The sequence below is a fragment of the Puma concolor genome, chromosome E1 (genome assembly GCF_028749965.1).
Source record: "Puma concolor isolate L17-30 chromosome E1, mPumCon1.1.hap2, whole genome shotgun sequence".
NCBI classification, from domain to species: domain Eukaryota; kingdom Metazoa; phylum Chordata; class Mammalia; order Carnivora; family Felidae; genus Puma; species Puma concolor.
Window position 1 is genome coordinate 10,060,069 of NC_141680.1, and position 13,447 is coordinate 10,073,515.

General features: G+C 41.3%; 1 protein-coding gene across 4 annotated transcripts in view; it reads right to left on the bottom strand.

The window, feature by feature from the left end:
* Window positions 1-13,447, bottom strand: part of TTC19 (tetratricopeptide repeat domain 19) — a 49,982-nt gene that overhangs the window by 22,053 nt on the left and 14,482 nt on the right. For 2 of the 4 annotated variants that reach the window (XM_086686128.1, XM_025920401.2), the window contains 2 exons: window positions 2,004-2,158; window positions 405-567 (listed from right to left, as the gene is read on the bottom strand). In XM_086686128.1, coding sequence (XP_086542254.1) covers window positions 405-567; window positions 2,004-2,158 — 318 coding nt within the window. The remainder of the gene's footprint in view (window positions 1-404; window positions 568-2,003; window positions 2,159-13,447) is intronic. The other 2 variants (XR_015243887.1, XM_086686129.1) reach the window with 1 other exon arrangement.

The following is a 13,447-nucleotide window of genomic DNA, read 5'->3' on the forward strand; positions in this document are numbered from 1 at the left end:
TGTGCTCATTAAGTGACAGGCTGACCCTGCCTCCTTTCAGCCCCTGTGACACGCTGGCTCGCTCGGAGAGGCTGTGAGCCGACCTAGCTGTAGAGCGCCAGGGCAGCGAGGGCCAGGGGCCCTCCGGTGCCCTGGGGTCCCGACTCCATCAGCCGAGCACGCGGCTGATGGAAATTTTCTTTAGCTCCATGTGTTCGACGGGCTAGTGCAGGACGACACAAGTTACGTGAACTGAACCCAATGGTACTTCAACCAAACACACATCCTTTTTAGTACATTCAGCCAGCCTTTGAATCCCGGAGCTTCCTGACTGCCCCTCGCCCTCCCTACAACCGTCTCACAGCTGCAGAAATCCAGTGACCCCTTCCCTCAAGCAGGCCCGGCGGGCTTCCACTGCCCCCTACCTCTGTGCATCAGAATTGCAGCGAGATTACTGAGCAGCATGTGTAGCTCAGGATGTTCTATCTGTCTCGCCAGATCTGATGCCTTTTGCACATAAACACAGGCCTCATCAAAGCGGCCCTGTGCATCCAGGGTGGTAGCCAGGTCACTCATCAGCACGATGGTCTACACACAAGAGAAAAAACAGCCATTTTTTTAAAAAACAGCCACACGGATTTAACATTAATTTGGAGTCTGGTAAACTGTGGATATATGCTTAAGAGTTCACGTTTCCTAGCACGTTCCACAAACATGAAAGACATCAGCCTTTAACAAACTGATGTGTATGCGTATATATATATGTGTATATATATGTATGTATATATATATATATATATAAAACAAACACATATATCATTCACATTGTATGGGGGACGGCATCAGTTTGGCTCTCTGGAAAACAATACAAATCTACCAAGTAGGGAACAGGATATGACTTACTAATCTAATCATCAAACTAGAAGTACCAAGAAAAAATACTAAACGGCAAGATGAAGCTGTAACGATCTCCTGGTTCGGCAATCCTGAGAAGCCAGCCTCCAGGGCTTTATTTAACGTCATCCCTACTGGTGACTCTGAGACTCATCGAGAAGAACCACATATATTACTGATTTAGGAAGATTCCCACTAAGAGTTTTTAAAATTTTGGTACTAAGAGAAGCAGACCCTACCCCCTCCCCTCAGTTCTAGCACTTGGTGGTTTGAATTCCAAGTTTGTCTTCTTATTCCTCAGTAATATTCCATTAAAGGGACTCTAACCTAAATCCCTTTCCTGAAGAGAGTTCACAGCCCAACAAGTTGCCCTGCCCATCGACCTGAACCTTGGGACGTGTTCAGTCCAGTTAAAATGCCTGTGTCCTGTGCTGGGGGTACCAAGCATTCTGACAAGTGGTCCAGTTCTTCCTTCTAAGAATTTAATGAGAGACGAGAAAGACCAAAGTTCAACGTGTTCACTGTTCTAACAGCGCTGCACGGTTTGGTTTAATTCTATGTCTGTGGTTTTTACTTTGTAATGTAGTCCCTTTTTCCTTTCTGCCCCCCTCCCCCAACTTCCCCTGGCATTTTACCTATGCGGTGAGGGAGACAAGAATCTTCATGCATTAACCTGTTCCTCTTAATGATTCTTACTAATGTTCCTTATTACAAAATACTGTGCCATGTACCCTCAAGGCCTGGAAGCTCATGGGTGCCTGGTTAGACCCACCTTTTATAAAGGCTGCTCTGCTGGGTGAACCAAAATGCAGGCAGAATGCTCTGGAGAACCGATTAGAGGTCTCAGATCCTTTGTTTTGTTTCGTTTTGGTTTGTTTGAAGTAATCCCTACACCCAATGTGGGACTCAAACTCTCGACCTCAAGATGAAGAGCGGCGTGCACTACTGACTAAGCTGGCCAGGTGTCCCTCACCCCCTTTAGGAAACAAGCAGTTGGGGGCAGGCAGAGGAGGGAATACCTAGCACCTAGCAGCATCTGCTGCTGATCTGCTCCCAACGAGGGTGGCATTTCACACCCGGAAATTCTAAACCTTTGTTTTACAGTTACCCTCTCTGTTTTCCTCCCTTACCTGTGGGTGTCTTTCTCCTAGTATTTCTTCAGAAATCTGCAAAGCTTTTTCATACATCCTCTGTGCCTGTGCCGGCTGCTTGGAGAACAGAAGGTAGCGGGCATAGGTGTCTAAGCACATGCCAAGGAGGAGGTGGGTGTTGGCTTTCTCTTCCACTAAGAAGGAAATAAGAGCATTGCTAGCATAGAACGACAACATAGAAAGTGAGGCAGAGAACTGGCCGAGCTTCCTTAACATTTTGCTTGTTATCAAGGCCCACAAATATTTTCACAGTACCGGACCCCCTGAATGTTACACAAAGGTGACAATTTAGGTGGATTCTCATCTAAACTGGTCCCTAGACCCAATTTCAATGTGTGCAGGAAGGCGGGGAGGTCCCCCCCACACCAAGAAGCAATTCTTAGACACCAGCAGGTGTGCAAGAATTCACTCATTTGTGTGTGCAGAGATAGCATCAGACTCCACAAGGGTTCAGTCCTCCTAGACTGCAGCCCCTTCCTCCGTCAGACACCAGTCATAGCCCTGTGCCTCTGACCTCCAGCTAGCGATGGGAGTGACCGCCATGACCCCCTCTAAGGACACCAACTGCAATTGCGGGTTGTGACCTGTGCTTCTCAACAGCTGGCTGTAAATCTGAGGGTCCTAAGAAACCCCTCCTTCGGTTACATTAATTTGCTAGAGCAGCCCACAGAACTCGGAAAAACATTTTACTTGCTAAATTACTGTTTATCATAAAAGGCTAGCACTCAGGAACAGCCAGATGGAAGGGATGCACAGCGCAAGGGATGTGGGAAGGGGCGGAGCTTATATGCCCCCTCCCAAAGCACCAACAGTCCTCACGCCTCCACGTGATCTTCAGCCCAGAATCTCTGTGAGCTCGGCCTTCTGGGTTTTTATGGACGCTCTATTACATAGATATGACTGACTGAATCATTGGCCATTGGCCACGGATTAAATTTACAGCCCCTCCCCCCTTCCACCAAGGTCAGGGATTGGGACTGAACTTCCAACCCTCTACCTTCACAACCACCTTTAGGTGTGTCCATTCACATAACAAAAGACACCTTTATCATTCTCAACACTTAAGAAATTCCAAGGGTTTGGGGAACTCTGGACAAACACCAAATAAAGATGTGAAGTATATTTTGGTCATGTGAATGAACAATTATATCTTAAAATCACAATACCACAATATCCATTTAAATGACGAACTTTGCCCCACATTTCAAGTAAGACCTTAAGTCCACATATCAAAGCATGGAGTATTATTTTTAGGTTGAAACTGTATTTAGTAGAAACAGGTAAAGATCAATTCCAAGAATGAGTTAACAAAGTACAGGGCAAATGAAAGAGTTTTCAGGTGCAAAAGTGGCAATGCAGTTAGGAACAGAAAACACTCAGAATCCCGAACTAGAAAGTCACAAGCCAAATTGAAAGAACAGTTCATCCACTTTCTGAAGAATAATAAAGGCTGCAATGATTATCAACTCTTGACAAATTACAGTACTGACTACACACTGTCTGAAAACGAACCGACTTCAAACATCTAATGCCACATGAACTGGAGAACACGGATCTCAAGAACAGGAACTTGCACGAGACCCAGAAAAGAGGATACAAATAATAGAGATGGTAATGATAAGGAAATTCTGCAAACAGCTCTGCTAAAAGTAAATGTTCACAGAAAGGGCTTAAAGAGAGAGTTTACCTCCGATAAACGTACGTAACCGAACCATTACACACTCAGCTGACGGTGGTCAACTGGGTTTATTCACCAGCAAATTCACGTGAAACCCCTTTCCTTCCCTATTGTCAAAGTTGCAGAAAACTTACAAATGGCATACAGAGTGTGAAGACGACGATGTAACCAAAGAGCGGGATGACCAATTATTGAAGAGAGAGTTTAAATAGGACAAAGTAGCTGGGGTGGATGAGAATAGCTGTTGACACACTATCAGAGGGTAAAAGTTAAGAAACGATGCAAAGCAGAAATCCAAAATTACTTACTTTGACTTAATTATATGCAAAAGGTATATAATCATGTTAAAATCAAACTCGAAGTACTTTTAAATAGGTCGCCTTACAAATATATTTTTAAAAACATTAAATGAAAGTTATTTTCCTAAATATCAAAGTATACGTAAATTTGTGGATAAATAAAACCAATATAAAAACGCAAACAGAAAATGTGCAGAGCCCGTATTTCTCCATTGGAAGGAATTACTGAAACAAAGTATCTAACTATGAGCACTCTTAAAAACGCTGAGCAAAACCTTATATAACCAAGCGGCAGTTTGACATCAACGGTTCTGTGAGATAAAATGAGAAAAGGTAGTTAAAAATGAGAATAATGAGACAAATCTCTGTGTTCTATCCAAGTACAAAGGTCCAAGACAAGAAATTTCTAACAGAAGATTCAGAACTAAAATACATGTTCTTTGAGAATATTTAAACACAGAAAATGTTTACCACATACCAAAAATATCACAAAACAATGTGTAATTATTCCAATTCTAGAAATCCTATGCGTGAAAAATGACTACTGACTCATATTTCTGGGATTTCTATTCTCTTTAACTAGAATGGAAGAAAACATAGTAAAGCATTTTCGAAATAATGAGATAAAATTGTAGCTATAATAATTTCTCACTGTTAAGAAAACACGCATTCGAATTCATATCGCACACTATGATATGAAAAATGAAAATATTTTTTGGAGAATCTACTTCTCTAAAAACAACACTAAGAGAAATAAAAGGCTCCATAATAAAACCTGTAGCATTACAGCCAAATAAAGAGAAATCATCATGGCCTTAAATAACGTACAAAAAAGAAGAGCACCTGGATGGCTCAACTGGTAAAGCAGCTGACTTCGGCTCAGGTCATATCTCACGGTTTGGAAGTTCGAGCCCCACAGCGTGCTCTCTGCTGTCAGCATGGAGCCTGCTTCGGATCCTCTGTGCCCCTCTCTTCCCTCCCCCACTTGTGTTTGCTCTCTCTCTCTCAAAAATAAACAAACATTTAAAAAAATCACGTACAAAAAAAAGAGTTTCTTTTCTAAGCAGTAACAATATAGTTTCTGGGGACAGCTGGGAGGCTCAGTCATTTAGCCATCCGACTCTTGATCTCAGCTCAGGTCATGATCTCACAGTTATGAGATGGAGCCCCATGTTGGGCTTTGTGCTTGGCAGCGAGGAGCCTGCTTGGGATTCTCTCTCTCCTCTCTCTCTCTCTCTCCCCACTCATGCTCATGTGCACACTTTCAAAATAAACTTAAAAAATAATTTCTTGAAATATTAGTATAAAAACTGCTAGAAATTAGACAAGAACAAATCAGCCAATAATAGCTGAGAAATACACTGGGAATCTGAGAGGCAGGTCATATTTATGTCCTCAAATTTAAATAATTATTTTTCTCAGATTATTTCTAACCAGACAAAAAGACAAGCTACTTCAAATCAGTCCATGAAACAAATAAGATCCATCACAGAAATTTTTACTCAAAATATTAGCAAATGGCATTGTCAGCTGCACTAAGAAAACAACCAAGTAGCATTTATTCAGGCAAGGAGAATGGATCAGCATACTTAATGTATCAACATATCAAATTAGATGTGCATAAAAGCAGACTACAAAGCAATTCGATAAGATAGTGGTTCCAACAGAGGCTTTTGATTCCAGGAATAATGACTAATGATCTGAAAACCCTTTTGCTTCAAAAACGAGATAAAGGATATCCTTTTACATGCACAGCTGAGCTCCCAAAAGAAGGAAATCCCAAGGGTCAAACAAGAAGAGTAAACTAAAATCCAGAGTAGAAAGTATGGGACTTAACAACACAAAAGCCTAGTTTCTGTAGGTTTTGTGGAGCAGCCTGAGTGTCTCTGTAATCCAGAATTGAGTTCTTGGGGCGCCTTGATGGCTCGGTTGATTGAGCGTCTGAGTCTGGATTTCAGCTCAGGTCATGATCTCAGTTTGTTTTGGAGCCCACATTGGGATCTGTGCTGAGATTGCGGAACCTGCTTAGGATGCTCTCCCTCTCTGTCCCTACCCCACTTGTGTGCTCTCTCTCAAAAACCAACAAACAAACTTAAAAAAAAAACAAACAAAAAAAACGGGTGTCTGGGTGGCTCAGTCGGTTGAGTGTCCGACTTCGGCTCAGGTCATGATCTCACGGTTCCTGAGTCTGAACCCCACAACCCCACATCACATCAGTCTCGCTGTTGTCAGTGTGGAGCACGCTTCGGATCCTCTGTCCTCCTCACTCTCTCTGCCCCTCCCCCCCAACTCGTGCACTTTCAAAAATAAACATTTTAAAAATAAATAAAAATATTAAAAAAATAATAAAGGAACTGAGTTCTTCAGCTTTTGCAAATCAGAGAATTATATCTGAAGCCCCTTGCATAAAACCAGAATGACCCTTGTCGTAGGTTTTGTATGCCCCCCTCCCCCACACCCTCTCCCTACCAGGGACCACGAGGAAACTTGCATGGCCCAGCCTAGGATCTAGATGGAAAAAGGACTACCACAGAAATCTCCAATCATAGGCCTGTGCCACATGGAGCTTGGTGTCTACATTTATCTATTCATTTAGGCTTGGACCTGAGCGCCTGAAATAAAATCATTCTCATCTTATAGCTAAAACCCTGCTGAACATGAATTTATAATCCAAACGTAGTAAGCATGAAAATCCACCATAACTGAGATTCGGCACACAACAACAAAGGAGGCCTCACCCTCAATAATTTTAGATAATCAACAAATCCAACGACATAAACTAAGTGGGTTTAAAATAATTACTTATATGTCCAGTATGATCCTCCTCAGAGCCCTGAACTTGTGTCTATACTTTTCTTCCTTCAGAGACTGCCACTTGGCTTATTCCCTCCCATTCTTCAGGTTTCTTATCAATCAGACCTTTCCCAACCCTACGCAACAGCATACAGCCCCAACACATTCCCTGGACACACATTCCCTCACATACACATCTATGGAGCTCTCAATCGTCTTTGGATACATCAACCATTTACTGGATAGTGTTTTGTTTTGTTTTAGAGAGAGAGCATGGGTGCGGGAGAGAGGCAGGGGGAGAGAGAGGCCAAGCTGGCTTCACACTCAGCACAGAGCCCGATACAGGGCTCGATCCCACAACCCTGGGATCATGACCTGAGCTGGAATCAAGAGTTGGATGTTCAACCATCTGAGCCACCCAGGCACCCATACTGGATAGTGTTTATGATGGTGTTTTTCCTCCACTAGAAATCAAGCTCCAGGAGGCAGCAACTTTCTTTTATTTATAGCTGCCTCTCAGTGCCTAGTAATGTGTCTGGCACATAATAGGTATTCAATAAATAATTTTTTGGATGACTGCCTGAGTGATCAAATAAAAAGAAAGAATGAAATACATAAAGGTACTGAACTAAAGATGGAAAAGACATAATGAAACTAAAAATTACAGAATTCAATGACACTGGCGCTCCAGGAATCTATGAAATCTCAACACAGAGACATCATCACAGATCAGTGAAAAAGGGGTGATCAATAGTTCTGAGCTACAAGCCTACCCATGAAGGAAGGAAAAACTCCATCACTACTTCACATCATATTAAAAAGTCTACGTGAAGACTAAATGTAAAAGAGCCAAATATTCAGAAGAGACCGTCTTTCTGACCTTAAAAGAAGTATTTTATTAAGCAAGACACAAAAGACACAAATTATAAAGGAAATCTCAAAAGAGTCTATTACATTCAAATTTTAATCTCTGAGTGTGAAATATCCTCAAGTGAAAAGACAGGGACACAAAAAGATATGTAGCCTACAAAATATAAATTTGAGTATTTTGCTCAAATACATAAAGAACTCTTATGATCATTAAGAAAAAGACAACCCTTCAAAAAAAAATAAGCAAAGGATATAAAGAGACAATTTTCAGGACAGGAAATCAAACCACATTGGTAAGCAATTTAATTCCACTCTTAGGTACGAACCCTAGGGAGTATCTGACAGGCAGGCACAGAGACACAGGTCCCAGAATGGTCAAAGAGGTATTATTTTCCATAGTAAAACATGAAGAAGCTTCATGACCACCTACTGAGAACCACAGTATGTTCCTCCAGTGGGATACTAGACCACAGTGCAGGGAATGAACCAATCAGGGCTATCTCTAGCCTGTATCACTCCTTACCCCTCACCCTCTGCCACAATGGACCAATTAGAGGGAGTCACCCCTTCTAGACAGATGCAACCCCAGCAGACATGTGCTTTGACAAGTAAACAGGCCTTTGTGACAGGAAAACTGATGCTGTCGTATCAACATCGATAAATCTCAATGTTGTGTGAAAAACTGCAGAAACAAGTGTTCAGTATGATACCATTCATATAAAGTTTAAAAACACACTAGCCCCACTATATACTGTTCACTGATACGTGCAAGTGTAATAAACAGGCCTAAGAATGATAAAGATCAAAACTGAATTCAGAATAGTACCTATACCAGTAAGAGTCCACCGGGGTTTAAAATTAGAAAAAAGAATTCTGAAGCACACATGGTAAAGTACTTAGACTTGACAAAGCTAAGGGGAAGGTATACAGGCATTTGTTAAAGTTGCTACACTTCATTTTTGCTTGAAACCTTTAAAAAATTTTTAGAAGACAGGCACAGAACTTTTCTGAATAGTAAGACAGTAATATGGAACATACACTGGAGAAATTCCCAAAATACAGATAAGAAAACTGAGGTAGAGGGAAAACATAAAGGATAGAGAAGAGACAGGCTAGTATATCGGTAAATCACATGCCTGAATAAAGGACCAGACCAAGCAGAATTAAAGCAGGAGTCAAAGATGTACTAGCAGCTCAAGAGAGTAGAATCTTAGAAATGAAGGTTCATTACAGACTAGGTAGTGTTCAGAAAGGGACTAAGCCCCCTAACCTTATGCTAATAAAACTTCCAACTCCTACAAAGCAATCAGGCAGGAAAAAACAGGCTATCTCCAAAAGCCGGCAAAGCAGTTGGCTGCAGAATTATCTGCAATAAATCTCAGTAAGTCAAAATTCCAGACTGTCGAGAAAAAACAAGTGGGGAAAAGGAAAGACAAAAGAATGTTAAATTGTGCTCATCTCATCTTATAGAAGAAACTGAAAACGATTTTCTTCCTGAGCCAAATAGGTCTTATAAAATTTTTAGGTTACCCCTAATAGAACTGATTCCTATGAAAACCCTGAACCTGAAAACTCTACGTATGCCTTCCTTCCAAACCGTGAGTGGAAGCTGAGTGAGGAAAAGACCCCTCTAAGAGGGACCTGAGACCAAAAGAAGTAACAAAACGGAAAGCATTTTTTAAAATGCAAAAATTAAACAAGTATCACTCTCAATACTAATTTTATATACGCTTTGAGATTCTGTATCATAAGACAATGACATTCAGATTAGGCTTAAAAAAATCCAAACACAGTCTTCTACAAAAGACACACTAAAAACAAAATGACTTAGAGAAAGTTTAAGAGTAAGATATAGCCAAAACGTAGAAGTAAAATTTATGACAATATCTTAGGTAGGACAAAAAAAAAAGAATCATTTTTCAGATGAAGGGATCACTCACAATGAAGATACATATCTAGAACTGCTTAAACAGGAATAAAAACACGTATGAAGAAAAAAACCAGAAAGCCAAATCAACAAGGATATAGGACTTGAACAATACTATACGCCAACTAGATCTACCCAACATGCACAGAACATTCTACCCTACAATAAAGGAATGCGCATTCTTCTCAAATGTACATACAACAGTCTCCAGGACAACCATAAAGTGGGCCATTAAAACTAGTTTCAATAAATTAAAAGGACTGAAATCATACAAAGCATGTTCTCTGACCACAATGGGATCAACTTAATCAACAACAGAGGGAAATCGCGGAAATAAATGTATGAAAATTAATCCACACGCTCCAAAATACCCAACGGATCAAAGAAGAAATCACAAAAATTAGAAAATACCTTGAGATAAAGGAAAATGAAAACACAACACACCAAAATTTATGGGACGCAGCTAAAGCAGTAGAGGAAAATTTATAGTTGTAAACACCTATACTGTATTAATTAGAAAAGAAAGCTTTAAAGAAATCAACAACCTAATCTTTGACCTAAGAAACTAGAAAAGGAACAAAATAAACCCAACCCAAGCAGGAGAGATAAACCAAGGAGAAACCAACAGTCAGGAAGGTCCTACATAAATTGGGAGTGGTAAACACAATACGGAGGAGCCAAACTATTTAATAAGTACATCACAGTCCAGCAAACTCTTCCACAGTAAGTACTTAATGAGTGCTAGCCACCCTAATTCCCCTAACAACTCTACACGGTAGACATAGGTTCTACTGCTATTCCTGTTTTACTGATGAGGATCCCAGAGGAGAGAAGTCACATAACCTGTCTGCAGGTACACTATGAAGAAGCGGGAGAGCCAGAATTCAAACTCAGGCTCCAGACTTTGAACATTCATGACAACAAATACACGACCAAAATGACTTCCACTTTCCCAAAGTGTTTTATCTAAACTATGAAAATGAATGAAACTTTCAGGTTGAGGAGAGGAAGAGAAAGGAACAGTGTAAAACCTCTTGAAGACAGAAAATAAATCCATGAAATTAAGAATTAGGGAAGGAAGGGGCGCCTGGGTGGCTCAGTCGGTTAAGGGTCCGACTTCGGCTCAGATCATGATTCCGTGGTCCGTGAGTTCGAGCCTCCCCATCGGGCTCTGTGCTGACAGTTCAGAGCCTGGAGCCAGTTTCGGATTCTGTGTCTCCCTCTCTCTCTGACCCTCCCCCGTTCATGCTCTGTCTCTGTCTCAAAAGTAAATAAACGTTTAAAAAAAAAAAAGAATTAGGAAAGGAATATGATCTCATAACAGAATACTGTCATTTGTGCTTTAAAAATATAACTCCATAAGGGCGCCTGGGTGGCTCAGTCAGTTAGGTGGCCGACTTCGGCTCAGGTCATGATCTCAGTTTCTGAATTCAAGCCCCGCATCAGGCTCTGCTTAGGATTCTGTGTCTCCCTCTCTCTCTGACCCTCCCCCACTTGCACTCTGTGTGTGTGTGTGTGTGTGTGTGTGTGTCTCTGTCTCTCAAAAATAAACATTAAAAAAAATTTTTTTTTAATATAATTCCATAAAGTTCCTTCTAGGAAAATATAGGCCTCCAAACTTCTTTCACCCATGCATTCAAGATACTGAATTGAATTATTTATTTATTTTAAAATAGGTTCCACACCGAACGTGGGGCTTGAACTCTCCACCCTGAGATCAACAGTCACATGCTCTGCCAACTGAGCCAGCCAGGAATCCCCATTCAAGATGTTTTTTAAAATTTTTTTAATGCTTAGTTGTTTTTGAGAGAGAGAGACAGAGTGCAAGTAGGGGAGGGGCAGAGAGAGAGGGAGACACAGAACTAGAAGTAGGCTCCAGGCTACGAGCTGTCAGCACAGAGTCCAACACAGGGCTTGAACTCACAAACCGTGAAATCATGATCTGAGCGAAAGTCGGAAGCTCAACCAACTGAGCCACCCAGGAGCCCCTCAAGATATTTATTAACATCATGTTATTGCCACTGACCTAGACACTGAAATCAAATCAAGAAAATGGAAGAAATTTAAATGTATGAGTAATCAAAGAAAGAACAACAAGACACCAGAGAAACCCCTCTAAAGTAGATCTGGCCCATATGGTTTCCCGGATCCTACCAGGAATAGATCACTCCCATGTGATATCCCATACCTATTCCAGAATGGCAAATAGAGAAAGCATACCAACTCATTTTACCACATTAATAAAATCCTGTGATGACAAGCACAAGAAATATACTATGGATTTCACATAAGAAAATATATGTAAAGTTCTAAATAAAATGTCAGCATTAAATATTATCCTGAAAGTACACTTAACAACCAATTAGTAGCAAGTCTGGTTTGCTCTAGATATATATAAATAAATCTATTTATAATTTGGCACCAAATTAAATATAAAACAAAGTTGTCCAACACCACTATTATTTTTTTTTTTTTAATTTTTTTTTTTTTTTTCCAACGTTTATTTATTTTTGGGACAGAGAGAGACAGAGCATGAACGGGGGAGGGGCAGAGAGAGAGGGAGACACAGAATCGGAAACAGGCTCCAGGCTCTGAGCCATCAGCCCAGAGCCCGACGCGGGGCTCGAACTCACGGACCGCGAGATCGTGACCTGGCTGAAGTCGGACGCCTAACCGACTGCGCCACCCAGGCGCCCCAACAACACCACTATTATTTAATGTTGTTCTGCGGTCATAATCAATGAACTAAATTTAAGAATGGTGGGGAGGAGGTGCCTGGGTGGTGCAGCGGGTTGAGGGTCCGACTCTTGGTTTCAGCTAAGGTCGTGATCTCACAGTTCGTGGGTTCAAGCCCCACATTGGGCTCTACGCTGATGGCACGGAGCCTGCTTCAGATTCCATCTCTCCTTGTCTCTGCCCCTCCCTCACTTGTGCTCTCTCGGTCTCTCACTCAAAAATAAATAAACTTAAAAAAAAAGATTAAGAAGGATGGGGAGAAACACAGAAGTAGATCTAAAAGGAAACACCATGATTTCTTAAATGTAAAATTATACATCCAGAAATAAGAATATCAACTGAAAAGCAAATGGTGTAGTAAAGTGTCCACTGGAAAACAAATGAAACAAAATACCTGTCACATCTACATGAAAAAACCTGTAAGAGTCATGCCAGGGTCCTAAATGGAAAGACTCCATACAGGCATGCCTCACTGTATCACACTTCACTTGACTGCACTTTGCAGATGGTGCGTTTTTTACAAATTGAAGGTTTGTGGCAACCCTGCATGGACCAAATGTATCGGTGCCATTATTCCAACAGTTTCGTGTTGCTGTGTCACATTTTGGTAATTCTCACAATATTTCAAACTTTTTCATTATTATTATATTTGTCATGGTGATTGCTGATCAGTGATCTTTGATGTCACCCTTGTATGTAATTATTTGGGGGGGCACACAAACTGCATCCATCCAAGACGGTGCATACCAGATGGTGAGTTTAGTTTCTGACTGACCACCTACTGGCTGTTCCCCCATCTCTCTGCCTCTCCTGGGGCCTCCCTATTCCCTGGGACACAACAATATTGAAATCAGGCCAGTTAATAACCCTACAATGGCCCCTAAGTGTTCAAATGAAAGGAAGAGTCACATGTCCCTCATTTAAAATCAAAACCTGTAAAAGATTCAGCATCTCAGAAGCTGAGGCAGGCTGAAAGCATGGCCTCTTGGGCCAAACAGCGGTGTTGTAAATGCAAAGGAAAAGTTCCTGAAGGAAAGGAGAAAGGAAAAGTGCTAGTCCGGGGAACACACGAATGGCAAGAAAGTGAAACAGCGTTATTGCTGATGTGGAGAAAGGCTTA